Source organism: Mytilus galloprovincialis, chromosome 7 (assembly GCF_965363235.1).
Source record: "Mytilus galloprovincialis chromosome 7, xbMytGall1.hap1.1, whole genome shotgun sequence".
Taxonomy (NCBI): domain Eukaryota; kingdom Metazoa; phylum Mollusca; class Bivalvia; order Mytilida; family Mytilidae; genus Mytilus; species Mytilus galloprovincialis.
In genome coordinates, this window is record NC_134844.1 from 9,860,412 (window position 1) to 9,876,886 (window position 16,475).

A 16,475-nucleotide genomic window follows, 5' to 3' on the forward strand; every position below is an offset into this window, starting at 1 on the left:
TTCAATGTAACATTATTATCATATGACGTTTTTTTAACGTGATTTAAACGTAATAAGATTGTGTTAATTTCACAGATCTTTTTTTTTTATATGATTTTAACGTGTAAATATAATGTTAATTTCACATGAGGTAAAAGTTGAGTTATCTTTCACGTCTATTTTTTTTGGGGGGGGGGGGGCAGTTTCTTTAATTATAAGTTACCTTTTTTACCAATTAAAATATATATAGAAAACAAGAAAACAAAACATTTCTGATGTTTATTTCAGAGATTAACCTCATAGCTAAAAATTATTTTCTCAATCTGCAAAATAAGTCACCATATAAGTTAAGAACATACCAACATTGTTTGAAATTTGAAATATGGAAGTAAATATTCAATAATCTATTTGTAGTTCCAGTAAATCAGCCCTGTAGTTATTTTCTTGGATTGTCTCCCCTAAGTGGGATACAAATTTTCATTGACACTGTAAAACTTGTAAAAAGAGAATTTATCTTGGTTATACTAAACCAATGTATGTGTAATCATTTAAACCTTTTCATAATTTTAATCTACACATATCATGCATTCAACTTTGTTGACTGAAAACCTTTTAATATCAGCAGTTATTAATTTTTACAGAAATTAGTTCAATCACTAATATATCCCTTAAAAATCTCATCATGTTTTGACTATTAATTACAGGTATTAAGAACCATTCTCAATTGACAAAGGAAAGCATAAAGTGTTATGAATTATAAGAATGAAGCAACATAATTGTTGATCAGATTTTTCATTCCTAATAATTACATAGACACATTTTATGGGTAAAACAGAACAAGTACCTGTACTATGTTATGCCAGTACAGCAATTTTTAATCATCATTTTAATTTCCTCATTTTAAAGTTTTCTTTCTATAATCAAAATATAGATAACAATACTTTAAGCAAAATTGTGAGTTGACAGGTAAAATATTAAAACCCTTAATTTCCCTCTTTTTTATATACACATAAAGTGCTTTTAATCTGAATAAACCTTTTTCTTTTTTGAAAAAAGTTCTCTTGAATGTTACTCCCATAACCGTATCTTTGTTGGAGCTTATAATTAATTAAATCATTTACAAAAAAAATAATAAATATCATTTTTTAACCATATCATAATGTTATAAATAATAGTGTAATGAATAAAATTTGTTATGAAAAAAAAATGTTTAAATATTTGCTGATTTTTTTTTAACTCACGACCCTCCTTAAGTTAACAAAAATACAAAATCAAATTTTGGTTGTTAACTATACAATATATTTGTCCTTCAAATGAGTTAATCTAAATTTATTTATCAAATAAACATCATGATTAACGTTATGCTGCAAATGTTTGATAGTTTTCTCTATCATCTCTTGTTCTACTTTGACAATTTGTTTTGTTTCTTTTATAGGGCAAAAACCTCCTATACAATCATGAATTAGATGCACATTTTGTATTAAGTTTTTCAGTGGAACTATAATTTCCTCCGCACTAAACATGACAGCTTCTATATTCTGACATCTGTATATCACAGGCCTGCTTGTTACAATTACAGCAATCTCAATACACAATTTTCCACTTTTTATGTTAGCTAGCTGTTTAATTCTCCCATTTTTTTCCTGTAAACGTTCAAATATGTTTTAAACAAGTAATCAAGTGTTGTAAGGCTAATATAAATTTGATTTAGTTAAGTGAAAATATAATATAAATTATGAAATGTCATAATTCTGGACCAAGAATGTTTATATACTTTAAAAAAAAAATAAATAAAGAAAAGTATAATGTTATGGTGCAATTATTATTTTTTGCATAGCAATATAAGCTTATTTCTATTGTTGTCTGTTCTGTGGTCGGGTTGTTGTCTCTTTGACACATTCCCCATTTCAATTCTCAATTTTATTTGACATTTGATGATCCAATGATTAAAAGAAAAGGTCTATCCTTAGTAACAACTCATGGTCAAATGTGGATTTGACCGTAACTTTTATCCATTGAAAAAAATTGTTCCATAAAACAATTACTGTCTTTTGTTTCAGTAAATATGTGGTTTCAGTGAATATCAGTTTTTCAAAAGTCAATAAGAAATATTTACCTCATTAACAGACAGTAATTGTATAAGATCTGTCTACAACTTAGGAATAATATCAAACTTTCAGTTTAAACACTTTTTCAAAATACACACTAAATACTCATGAATTATCAATTATTAAAGTTTGCATAAAATAACAAGGGCATTCGTTGTTTTGTTAAGATGAGAAAAAAATCTTCACAATCCTATGAAAACAATGAGTTTATTTGTTTTACAAACTAATATACCTCTTCTTCCTCAAGATACAAAACATATCCTCCAAGGGTTGCTCTTTCTCCACTTTTGGTTAATGCATTACCAAAGAATTGTGTGACAGTACACTGCTCATTATAAGATGATATCGAAAGACCACAGTTGACAAAGGCTTGCAGAATTTGAAGGTCACTTAGTTTCTGAAAATATATTGTTTAATGCAACTCAATAATTTAAAACTCCATTTCATACTGAATTAAATGTGTATATCTATAGATTATATAATGTGCTGATTATTTAAAAAAACAGTATTGTAAGAAATTGTCTGTGAACTATTCTGTGTTCTATTGCACTAAAATGCATAAAAAATAAGCCTCTAAATAATTGACATCTAACATCTTTTGATTGGCTGTTGTTGTTTTCTTATCAAATAGACATGTAATTTAGTCCTGTCAATAACGTTTTTTCTATGGTTTAAAATTGAATTTAGAATTTAATTATGGGAAAAGACTGTAATATTTTTTCCAACTACAATTATAAAAAAAAATTTGATGCATACTGTAACATAACTCACTACAAGGGTTAATCAGTTTGCAACACATTTTTGATGTTATTTCTCCTTAGACAGAAACAAATGTTACAGTCACTCCTCAAATAAATGAATAATGAAGTTCGAACACATTTCTTTACTTTCAATTTTCTGTGTAAAGTGGAATGGCAGAGTTACATTTTATGTTGATCAGGAACCAATTATGTTCAAAAATATTTTGAGAAAATGAGTGTATTTCAGTTTGATGTAAATCTGACAAGCCTCGATCTTCTATTCTTCATATTGACACTGTAAGGATTTTTTGACATTTTAACTTTTATGACTATCAAACCATTTTAATAGTGATTTCATCATACAACTATAAATATATAGAATAACCATACATTGTCTCAAAATATCAATGTTATTTGTACAAGGCTTAGAAACAGGTAGAAAGCGAGGCTGTGCCAAGCATTTCTACCTGTTTCGAGCCGAGTACAAATAACAAATTGATATTTCAAGACAATGTATGGTTATTCTTTATATACTGCAACTCTTAAAAATGTTCTGAATGAAGTATTTTGGGTAAAAAACGTCATTTCTTAATTTGAAGCGGACGACGTTAAATTTCCGCGAACCTGTATGCTTTATTGACGTCATAAATAAAACTCTACGGAAACCCATTGTCAACGTCATAAACAAGGTGATATACTGTCATGGACTGTATATGACATATGAATATACAGTCAATGCAATTTGACTGCTCAAATAGCACAGCTGCAGTATATTTACCTATAGATTGTCTTTCTTTTCAAGTTTTGATAGGGTGAATTTCCCTTTTGTCTCGTTCCCTTTTCCCATAAATTTCTCCACAATATTAACCCTTCCAAAACTTTGGACTTGTTGACTGGCTTGAATCCTTAAATAAAAATATATTTAACAATTCAACAATTCTTACAAAGACACCTTATTAATATGGTTCTACTTAATATATGAAAAAATAAAATAAAACATTTGTTATTTGATTTTTAATGAATCATGAATAGTTCGGAGGTCCAATCAAGTCCATTTTCCTATGAAAAAATACCGATTAAAAATCATATTGATGAACCTATAAAATTAAAAAGGTCTTCCCTACAAAACAAACCAAGAAAGGAAATTTTCGTCTGAATCTTAAAAAGACATTTAGGTGGAAAAAACTGTCAAAATAGATGCAATTTTGGTATAGTCATGTTAGCGACCTCTTATATCAGTAAACCATTACTATATAACCTACTATGACAAGAATTCTTACATATACTTTTCTTAATTTGTTAATCACTTGATTCTATACAGCTTAGTTCAACTGTATTCATTCAGCTGTTTACTAAAACTGTCATTTGCTTAAATGAGATAATTCTGATAGTTCATAATAATTGATACACGATTAGACCAATTTTTAAAGAAATTTATTGCTGTAAAAACTGGACTAATTGACTTACAAACCAGTAGTGGATCCAGAACATTTCAAAAAGTCGGCAAATCATATTTTTGTGGTTCATGTAAAAATTGGTTGAAATTTTTTAACTGTCTAATTCATAGCAAAACCAAAGCATTAACTTACTAATGTAATGAAAACTTGAAATTTGACTTGGATGATACCTAAAAATGAGACATGAAACACATTTTAATCTTCATTTTAAAACAGGTTTCATATTAGAATTGTGCTGCTGTATCTCTACTTTTTGCCAACTGATTTTGTATAAATATTTCTGATCTAATGAGCCCATGGTTTTTTTCGAATGCATCTTCAGAGTATTCCAATAAACATCCATGTTCTTTAATATCATCAATCTACAGATATTAAATGATACACTGTATTAAATTGTATTAATTTTAACATAGAGTCTAATTACATAATATAATAATTACATTAGATGTATGTTTCACTATAATATGTAATTCTGATTGGCTAACTGCACATCACATGTTATTCCTTAAGCAATTGCATTACTCAATAAAACTTTTCATTCATGAGGCAAAATTACAATTACAATTTTTTTTTCCCATCCATCATATCCCAATGAATATTGTTCACTGAGGACAACTAAGTTACTTTTATTAATTTATAGATACTATCTCAACTAACCAAGTGCATACACAGATGAGTCTTTTTTTTACTGGAAAGCTCTGGTATTTTCTCTTTTATTATGGCAATGTAGTTCTTTATGTCTTTATCTACAGTTTCAGTACCTTCTGTAGTGTGAATGTGTTTTGACATCTGAAAAAAAGAAAGCAACTCAAACACATACAATATACTTTTTATGACTATAACCACATTATAGTAAGTATGATTTTATCAAAACGTATTCAAAATTTATACACCAAGTTCATTTTTTTATAAATGTATATATCAGAAAGTTGGTGAAATCTCCTTTAAAATGTATACATATCAGTAATTTCGACAGGACTGTGTCATGTGGAATTTCCTCATTGTTAAGGTCCATACATTTTTTGTCAACTTCTATGTTATTTGATATATGGTGGAGAGATGTCTCGCTGGCAATCATACCACATATATATTATTAATTCGTATATTTTAACAAATTTGATTCGTTTAGAGATAGTCACATGTTAAACTATATTTTCGAAGGTAGAGAGAAAACGGCGGGTAGCAAAAAGCATATTGACCGGCAAAAAGCATATTGCACGGTTTTTTTTAGAATATCTAAAAACCGATATACTTTGTGACGTCATGTAATGAATTTCAGGATATTGTTTAACGCTTTGAAACAAATGGTATCTGTGATCGATTATTTGACGAAAAAAAAATATTCAAAGACATAAGATGTCAAAAAAAAAAGTAAATGAAATAACAACTAATATGTTGTTATTGTCAAGGAGACAATGTAATATCTATAAAGTTCCAACGAACCTAAATGACGATTTTGATACAAACATGGTCGGAAATTAATAATATAACAAATATAGCCTTTGTATGAGGTCAATATTTAGCAGTTGCCTTTTGGTCATGATGATCATGAACTGACATAAAAAGAAATCAAAATTTGCAGAATACATTCCGACTATTTCGTCTCAGATAGATATTAGTTTTTTTTTTATAGATTTACAGGTTCGGGGAGCTCTGCAGTATATTTTCGCCAAGAACGCTCAGAATCAGATATTTCAAATTCAAAGGTTATACGACTAAATTGTTATAAACATAACATAAGATTAACTTTGGCTGGGAAGTTTGAAGCTCGTCTTTTTTTTTGTATTTTTAACTCATAAACGGACAATCTAACAACTAATAGAAATGAATGAGATGTCCATCAATTTCTCTAGATTTAGGAGTTACCCATCGGAAAACACTTTCTGAAATGGTGAGTTGTTAGGTAAACCAAGTGCATATGTTGAAAATATATCAGTGGAGATGATTGATAGTTCACAGCTTTTTGCTACAGATATTTCCATTGGTATGTTGTCCCATACAAACGCATACTCCCCCTCTAAAACCTTTAGTATTTGTTCATTATAATCACTGCTTAGAACATTTGGATCAGTGATATTAGATCTAACGATGCCGTTCCAAAATGATCTTCGCTCCGCCAGTACCGAATTCTAAAAATAAAACCAAAAATGTACTTTACCGTAGAAATTCTAACACTATTTACTATTGAATACAATGTCGGAGTAGGATTTATAGAAGCTAAATTTTCAATCTTTAATAAATGACGTTACATATGTACATACCATATTTATAATTTGATACCAGTTAAAAACAAATCTTTTTATCTTACAATTGGTCGATCGGCTTATTGACCCTATTAAAAACAAATTGACGACATGTTGTTTTCAGTACAAAGTTATGAATTTAATTGTTGTCTCATTTGAAATAATACCGCCTCTCCTTTTTTTTTATATAAACATTAAAAGTAATATACTTGAAGAAGAATACGTTATACTATAAAACGTTATTAAGATGATAAACAACGTCAGTACCCAAAATCTATACTTCAATACCATCGTGTATTATTTGTGAAGTTTATCAACAAGGTCTTGTTGCCTTCCGATAAACCTTCTTTTTTTGTTAAGAAAAAGTAGTATTTAGAGGACTTTACATAAGCCAATCAAATCATATGCATATCTACATTAACGTTCCTAACATGCTTGTTTAGGAAGACCGGACATTAACCAAAAGTATGCCTTGAAAATACCGCCAACAAAGTTTTGAATCTTCCATTCGGCTCCTGCCCTTTACAGTGAAGTGGGTTTTTTTCAATTAATATGCTACCCGAGGGTATCACCAGCTCAGAAGTAGGCACTTCGGTGTTGACATGAATATCAATTATATGATCATTTTTTTTATAAATTTCCTGTGTCAAAACTTGAAATTTTCGAAAAACTAAGGATTTTTTTATCCCAGGAATACAAGAGATAACCTTAGCCGTTTTTGGCACAACCTTTTGGAATTTTGCGTACTCAATGCTCTTCAAATTTGTACTTGCTTGGTTTAATTATTATATATATTATAACTATTATATGCGAATTTGATAAAAATGAAGGTAAGTTAGACTTGGATGTGGTGTTCATTAGACAAACCATAAATGAATGTTTAATTATTATACATGTATATTAATCAGGCGATCATGATAAAATAAACAAATTAAAAATGATATCGATTGAAGAATGTTATATACATGTCTCCGATAACAGACAGTTGGTTTGTTTACCTTAAATATAGTTTCATACACCGATCCACCAATCGTTCCCCATTTAAATACGTTTTGTCCTACTAGTCCCTGAATGCCTTCGAACGGGAGCGTCTCTTTAGTAATAGTCAAAAAGGCGACAAAATTGCTGGTATATGTCGCTACTATTATTATGCAAAATATCCACCAGCAGCTAAGAAATGTTCTTCCTGATGACGAGGCAGGGACGTGCTTACCTCCTTAAAAATAACATGTTTGAATAGATATTGGAATTTTCTGTTTTATGAAAAGTAATGCGTTCACAAATTTCAAATGATTTATAATTCGAATATCACTATTAATTTACATATACAATTTCCAGGTTTCTCTACCTCTTAATTTGTTATATACATACACCGTATAATATTTCACTAAAAGTTCACGGTGGTGTGCCTATTTTGCTATAACCAACTGGCATCATCCTGATTTGTTTCTACGTTGATTGTCAGTTATAATTTTTATTAAATATCCTGTATCAAGTCAGGAATGTGGCAGTTGTTAGTTTGTTGTTTGATGTTTGTTTCTATGTGTATTGGCGTTTGATTTTGTTGCAATTCAGTGTTCCTGTTGTTCCTTATTTTCCGTCTTATAGTTGATTAGTTTACCCGGATTTGTTTTCCCTCAATCCATTTATGACCATTAAAAACAGGTATGAAATTGTTGCCTTTACATACTGCATTTACGATTTGGTCATAAGAAGGAACTTTTGACTAAGCTATATATAACATCTTTCAACAACATGATTAGGATAAGAGATCTTTTTGATTTCTGAAGTAGAATAATTGAAATATTAGCGTTCTTTTCAGTAATGTATCAAAATCTGCAGTTTTCTATACATAAAAATGTAAACTTTATATAACAAGATGTTTAATTACACAATTTTGAAATTATAACAAACGTGACAAATAAACACGAACAATAAAGAAATTATGTTCAAGACTTTTGATTCTGAAAATATCTTTAAATACATTGTGATATTTCTCTTACCATGTGTTAAAAGTGCCCCATACATATAATAAAATGAATCGGAGAAGTGGTGTAGGCCTCTGGTTTTTCTTCTCTGTATGACTTTGCCGTAGAATGGGTTGTACTCTTCAAAGAAAAAGATTAAAAAGGAACAAGCTGGCACCGAAATCCCAACAAATAAGAAAACTGTTGAACTAAAGGGATCAAGTAGTTTAGTCCATCGTGTTTCACTTGGATCGGATTTCTTCACTAAAATTGACGAGAATTCATAGTAATAAGGATGGGTAAAATCCATCACCATTTCCCTTTGTGATTGAACAGTGAGAGCGGTGGCTACCATGTCAACTTCCTGTAAAACGAAACAAGAAGACGATTCAACTGATATTTCTTAGGATTAAACTGATTTCTTATTGGATGCAACTGATATTTTATGGGATGCAACTGATATCTTATTGAATGCAACTAATTTTGATAAGAGCTAAAAATTCAGCCTAGTGTACCAATTAGAAAATTTCTAAACAATATTAGTATTGTAAATTCTGTATGAAACATTTGTTCAGCAACAATTTTCTTTGTTTAAGCGTTGTGATTAAGCTTTATATTATCATATGCAATGCATTTGTTTGATTACATAAATCTCCAAAAATACTCTATTTTGTTGGTTTTAGACTGCCCGCTCACTTGATCATGTTGATGCACTGATGTCATATTTTAATTTTTTTTATCACATTAAAGAAAAATTTAAATAAAAGAGTGTTTGTTATTTTAATCTCACAGATTCAATAATTTTATCAACACGCCAATGCATGTTACTGTTGTAAATGTATCCGGTGTTTATGTTATAAATTGCATTGTCATGTTTCTTTGTTTATTGCATTGCAAATATCAATGTTTAGTCAATGAAATCGTTTCAATAAAAAAAAAACTCTATTTCTATAAGTTATTGTAGTCAACCGTCAATTGGTTTTGTAACTAAGTGAACAAAGTCCGAAATAATGATTCAGTTTTGATGAACGATATTATTTAACGCTTTCAAAACATATCTTTAAACGTAATATCCGCTGAAGTCCATGACAAATGTCAATTAGATGGAATATAAAAGTATTTTTAATTTATAGAATTAAATCTAATTAATACCCAGATAAACAAACAAACACAAAAAATTAATTCACTGGCAGTAGATAAAAAAAACCCCATACAAATATAAAATCCATAATGTTAACAAAGCAGTTGCAAATTATTTTGTCGAATAACTGTTTCCTTTAGGGACGACATCATAAGTTCAATGTAGGATAATAAACTTAATTCACATAGTTTTTCACTGACCCCCACAACCCCCCCCCCCCCTGTTAACTTAATTTGGGAAAAATTGATTTACCAATAGGGATATATGTAAAAATCGATTTTAGATATACAAAACTTGCTGAATTTTAACCCCCCCCCCCCCACCCCCAAACTATTTGATTTAAGTTCTTTATCCTCCATCGATCTTTTGATGTCGTCCCTTATACTGTTGAAAGCAAGTTTGTTAAAGTTAATTGTAGGGTTACTAGCTCATATATTAACACTGCCATCTTGATTCATACAGATACAGTATTGGGCAAAGTAGTGTTTTGAGTTGAAAGCAATACATACAATTCATATATCAACTACAGATTAATCCATACTCACTTTTCGTTGAAGTTGTCCCACCATACCATTCCAATAACCATTATCTAGTTCTGCTCCCCAGTTACCATCCGGTGGTCCTATTAGATCATATCTGGTTATATAAATGGATACGCATGCACTATTAATATAAACTTAGAACATTCAATAAAACAATTAAAAGATACTTACGCATTTCAAATTAAATCATATGTCAAAGTGGAATTTAATTTATTCTAGAAAAGTTGTTTAAATGCAAAACAGATCAGATGCCGTTTTGAATTTAAAACTAAGATTTCTATTTTATCATTTTTAAAAATGTCCTGTCTACAAAACTTATCCCAGTCATAGATAACCTAAGCCGTATTTCGCACGACTTTGGAATTTTGGGTCCTAAATGCTCTTCAACAATGGCTTTATATAACTATTTTGATCTGAGCGTCACTGACGAGTCTTATGTAGACAAAACGCACTCTTGATAACAATTCCATAGTATGAAAAAGATAGTAATACTATGATATATTGGTGTTTGTGTCACATTTTGCCTAACAGAAGTTTATTTATAGGTTCCTTTGAATAATTGTTTTCAGGGTTCTATTTCTGGAAAATGCGTGTTCTCTGAATTTATCATAGACAATCAAATCTCTATTGAAGATTTCGATCTTAATTAACGTAATCTGTATATTTCTAGACAACCATTATATCCGTGATTTTTCAATCACAAATAATAAAAACTTTACTAAATTCTCTGTCATGAATACAAAGACGAGGGCAATATACATGTAAGATTTTGATAGCTATAAAAACCGAGTACCAGGTCAGGAATATGACTTTGTATATATTCGTTCGTTCGTTCGTTCGTTCGTTCGTTCGTTCGCGTACGTTCGGGTGGTTGGTAAAGTCTTTTGTGTGGTTTTGTCCGGTTTGTTTTTTAGACTTTTCATTTTGTTTTTACTTTAAAGTTCATTTTTTTGTTAAAACAGTTTAAGTTTGACTATACTTGCAGAAATTGCGTAACACATTATATATACTTAATATTTATTTAACGGTTTTGTTATTTATGAAGCTCCTAATGAAGATACGTTCTAAATAAAACTTTTTTTTTTCATTGAAAAACAGAAGTATTTCTAAAGGGACATTAGCTTCGTACAAGACATAGAATAGTTAAAAATGATTGTTTATGTTCAACCATTAATCAAAGTGATATTGTGCAATTATAATAATTCACTTTTAGAAGCCAATTGTGTCAAAATAAACTCCGAAACGTCACTAACAAGTGATTAATCAATCTCATTGAATCCATATTTATGTGACCTACAATTTATTCCCTTAGCTTGAGATTGGTTACGCATGTATACAGCTATTGAAAGGAAATGATTTTCAGCATTGAAAGTGAAACAAGGATGAACTATTTGGTTGCCTAATTCGATCTATAAAAAATCGTTCTCATACCGATAAAAACGATGATAAAGATACTGTGTAACCTACAATATGACATCAAACAGACCTAGACTATTGTATCGGTAACTATCTATTTCTATTTTTGTTTATATCGAGTTTTTGACTGTTTGACTGTCTGCAGTCTTCGAAGGTTATCTCGATACGAAAGTTAGAAGACGTTTTCATAGAAATATACACGAAATTTGAATTCATATTATTGCGTCCGTGCGCATTCATTGCTATTGAAATTTGGATATACGTTTTAGTAAGTTTTTGGATCAAATATGAGAAAAATGAAGCAGGTTGGTGAACATGAACTGGACAGCTGATGTTCCATGAGAAAAAGTTATAATTTCATCATCGTACTAAACGTTTTCACTAAAGTTCTTATACATTCTATAACATAAATAGCCATCCTTGTTTTTCAGGTACTCAAATTCCCACAACCTGTCGATACGTATATTTTAACAGTAGTCAAGATAATGCATTTTGCAAGACTACTCATGAAGTCTTTGCATTAAATTCTTCGAAAATGTATTAATTGACATTTCAGTCTTGGGTTACATTAACTATGCGTAAGTTGAAATTGGAATTTTAACCCAGTTTCGAGTAAAGACGAGCAATTTTAGATTGCCACTTTGCATATTTTCATTTATACATTTATGTAGCTCCATATTGGTGCCAATGTAACAATATTAAACACATTTGTTCATTAATGTTATGTTATGTTATAACACTTTTCGAAAGGTTTCAGAAATCATGTCAATATCCCGACATGAGGACTCGAGTTTAATGTCACCATTCCGAACGAACATGGCTCTCTTTTAAAGTCTCATAAACCCTCTTTAGAAAAGGCTTTACTGCGGACCGATAATTTACAGTGATGACATATGTCATCCTTCTTTACCCTTAGGTTTTTTTTTCTGAATGAAAACGAGCATGTAACCTGCAGATGCAGATGTAGAATATATATAATGATTATGAATAAAGTTCAGTTTTAAAATGAAGCTCCTTTGGTTTTTTTTAAGATCGTGTAAAGATAACATGTCGACATAATTTTGTTTATAACATCTTATAGGTTTTAATTTCAAGCTGGCAAAATATAAAATTTACTTACGTGAAGTTGAGACCTTCTGACAGGTGTTTCAAAAGCTTCATGGTTATTCCCGTGTATGTTTTTGTTGTGTTATCAAATATTACAAATGGATATGACTTAAATAAAGAAAAAATATACATATGTAATACTCATACATTTAAACTTTAATTAACAGTAATTAAAATGACATTTAAATAAATCACTACGCACTCCGTGTGCCAAATTTTATTGTTTAATTTAAAATAATGTAATAAATGATATTCGGGAAAACGTTACTTCAAAGCATCAAAGTTAAATGGTTCATGTAAAAGAGTAAGTTTTAATTTTTCAATAACGTAGACGTAGACTTTACTTAATCACTAAAACATACATTATTTATATACAAAATAAATTAACAATGATATACAAAAAACAATATGAAATATGATTATACTACAATACCATGAAATACCAGAGATAGAGCTCCAGAAAGATAGCAATAACAGGAAATACTATGGAATATTGCTAATTCGTAGAACATGTACCGGTAGTTTGAAGGACAGGTGGTTTTATTTTTATTTTTTATATGAAAGTTATTCCTTTGCTTATATGATAAAAACTCTTTTAAGTGTTACTGAAAGATTGAAATTATAAGTATTTGATAAAATGTACCAATATTTAGAAGACACGTCACATTTCAATAGTGTGTACCTAATATTCTTCGGCATATTGTATGCTTGTTACCCCGTATGAATTAAAATGACCGGTCTATATCATTAATTACATGCTACATTTACCATTGCATAGTCACTTTAAATGAAAGCAGCAGTAGTAAACCGCTGTTCAAAATTCAAAAATCGATTAAGAGAAAACAAATCCGGGTTCCAAACTAAAACCGCGGGAAACACATCAATTATAAGAGGAAAACAAAGAAAACACATAAACACTGAAGTGCAACAAAAGCACACGCCAGGAAAACATGTCGCTAATAAGTTTGAACACACAAAACCAAAAAAAAAAAAAAAAAAAAAAGAAAATGCAACACACAAACACGAACTATAAGATGACAACTGCAATTTTTCTGACTTAGTACAGGACATATTAAGAAAATAATGGTAGGTGAACCTGGTTTTGTGTCCAGCCAAACCTCGTGCTTTTATTGCAATGTGAATTACTAAATTACTAAAATGACAACTTTACATGACAGGACTTCTGTACAATAAATGCAAGAACATTCAGGACAGAAAATTAAACAAATTACAATACAATAGTACATTTGGACATGCTAACCATGTAATAACAACGAACACGCAAAACAACACAAGACAGAACACGAAAACAGCACAACAGAACCACGAACTGTCTGTAACAAGATTTTAACACTGAACCTTTAAAAAGGGACATCTACAATCTAATATATTACTTACAGGTATTGTGCTGACCAAAAACTTTCTATTATTAAAACCAAATCTTGCATTAGGAAATATGTCTTTGTCCGTCAATACACTTCCGTTAATCTTTATATCTGATAATCCACGCTGGTCCCGATGCCACATAAGCGTATACATTGGAAACCATTTACAATCAGTGTGTGTACATGACTTTTCCTAAAAATACATCAATGTTGTAAACATAGACAACAGTAAATAAAATATAACATATGCAGCATTAACAGTAAACGAAGGATCATGATGTTCGTTCGTCTGTTTCAAAATAACAAGCTTATAAAAAGCCGATTATACATTGATTAAATGTAAATGAAATAAATTTAAAAGTAGTAAAAGGGTCTGCTGTCTTGGTGTTTGAGATTTAAGCTTAAAAAAATTAGGGGAAAATTATTTTCGGTATTTTTTCAATACATTTAATATTAACACTTTTTTCATTGGAAAAAAAAAGAAATGGATATTAAAACGATACGTAATAATGTTATGAAAAATGGGTATTGCGCATTTTTTAATAGCACTACATAGATAAAACTAGATGATTCCGAATATCTTACAAAGATACAAACAAGAGAAGCGAAGATTCACAAGCAAAGAAAATGTCAAATGGCGCATCTGGTGTACAAAATTGTATGCAAGGTATTAGTGGCGATTTATTTAACTGTTCCTATACGTATGAGTATTTGGAACATACGCGTATGGTCATGCCAATATGCGTATACGCATAAGGTCTGAAGACCATATAAGTATTATACTCATTTGGTTATAAAAGAACCAGACCATATGAGTATTTAGACTACATGTAAATTGATGTATTCTAGTATGACGTCCTTATTACGCTTTGTAAACAAAGCCGTGTTCTAATGAGCACAAAATATGTTTGACACATGCGCACGAACATATTGTTTATATTAAATTTATTTCCATCGTTATCCTTTAAAATATATACATTTAAGCAGCTAAAATAAACTTTTATAATATATATTCTTATGAAAAATATATATTTACCCTTCTCGTAGTTTTTAAACTTATCAAATAGGAACTGCAATGCACAGACTCCTTGAGGAGGAAACGGGAACAGCCAAACATTTTTACGGTAATTTCGACGCCTCGACCTATAAAAACACTGTATTTGTCCTATTAGAATCGAAATAATTCCTTCATGTCATGGTCTATGCTCATTTTAACATGGGTAGGCATTAAATTTGACCACATTTTACACCTCGCTAACGCTCAGTGTAAAATATCGACAAATATAATGCCTACCCGTGCTAAAATGAGCATAAAGCGTGACATGAAGGAATTATTTCTTAATTTTCCAAATACATTTTAGATTTCACAGAAACAGACATCTCGATCTCCGAACCAAAAACAGAACAAGTTATCTATTGAACTTCTTTATCTTTAAAATATATTGTGTAAATTTTTGTGTATTTGTTAATTTATCTTAGGTAGCGTCAATTTTTATATATATGTACATACAAACAAAAACGATTTCTTGTGGCTATCCAATTTTTTTTATCATAGAAATGGCCGTATTTTTAACCGATTTATACATTTCATTAAAACATCAGTGTGCATTTACTGACTAGTTCAAAGCATAGAAGATGTGTAAGACCATGCGTTTCAGCTACTTTGGATTATGTTCATTTTATAAATTGTAGGTTGAAAATGTTTATATTTTCTTGTTATCATGTATTCCAAGACAAAATGAATTAAAACAGTAATGAATTCAGAATCTTTTATGATCATCTTTAAGTCTACTAATTACAATGTACTATAGGATCAAATTGAATGTTTCCTGATGAACAATCTAAAGCTCAGTATACAGGTATTCCTAAGCAGGTATTTCATAAGATAGACAATATCTAATCCTGATAACGTTACCGTAAAATTTAAGGTAGTATAAGAGTTAAAAATGGCAGAAATTGGTTTGTAATTTGATAAAAAAAAATATAGTTTATATGGTCTTCAATATTTACCAAGAATTTTAAGTAATTGAGTTTATTTAATTTATTGCAAATTGATCTTAATATCTTGTATTAAATTTGTTTAAAGCCATATTACGTGACTATAAAAAAAAATATTAATTGGATTATGAAATGTTACATTATATATGATTAGATATTACCTCTTTCACGAAGCTTTCAGAAATATAAAACGACGAAACTGTTTTATCACTACATTACACACTACATCAATTACTTTTTATATTATAATAACAAAATAAGATCTAGTTTCAAAGCTAATATATGTTATGTAACGCTTGCGATCAATTTCATTCTTTTTGGTCTAGATGTTTAAGTAAAGAGTACAAAGATATGAAATGTGATTAGCTTCACTTTGTATTTTTTGTTTTTCA

General features: G+C 29.7%; 1 protein-coding gene and 2 long non-coding RNA genes across 3 annotated transcripts; all 3 read right to left on the minus strand.

Annotated features, from left to right (window-relative positions):
- Positions 1 to 878: 878 nt before the first annotated feature.
- Positions 879 to 3,727, minus strand: LOC143084386 (uncharacterized). The gene is made up of 3 exons (XR_012981045.1): positions 3,606 to 3,727; positions 2,320 to 2,484; positions 879 to 1,622 (listed from the first exon to the last, which is right to left on the minus strand). It is a non-coding gene; the product is annotated as an uncharacterized LOC143084386 (long non-coding RNA).
- Positions 3,728 to 6,326: 2,599 nt separating this feature from the next.
- On the minus strand, positions 6,327 to 8,632 carry LOC143084387 (uncharacterized). Its single transcript, XR_012981046.1, has 3 exons — positions 8,531 to 8,632; positions 7,526 to 7,743; positions 6,327 to 6,413 (listed from the first exon to the last, which is right to left on the minus strand). It is a non-coding gene; the product is annotated as an uncharacterized LOC143084387 (long non-coding RNA).
- Positions 8,633 to 8,650: 18 nt separating this feature from the next.
- LOC143084120 (glutamate receptor U1-like) lies at positions 8,651 to 14,259 on the minus strand. The gene is made up of 5 exons (XM_076260527.1): positions 14,099 to 14,259; positions 12,714 to 12,808; positions 10,181 to 10,271; positions 8,741 to 8,858; positions 8,651 to 8,703 (listed from the first exon to the last, which is right to left on the minus strand). The coding sequence occupies exons 1-5, from the start codon at positions 14,237 to 14,239 to the stop codon at positions 8,651 to 8,653; spliced, it is 498 nt and encodes a 165-aa protein (XP_076116642.1). The 5' UTR covers positions 14,240 to 14,259.
- Positions 14,260 to 16,475: the final 2,216 nt, after the last annotated feature.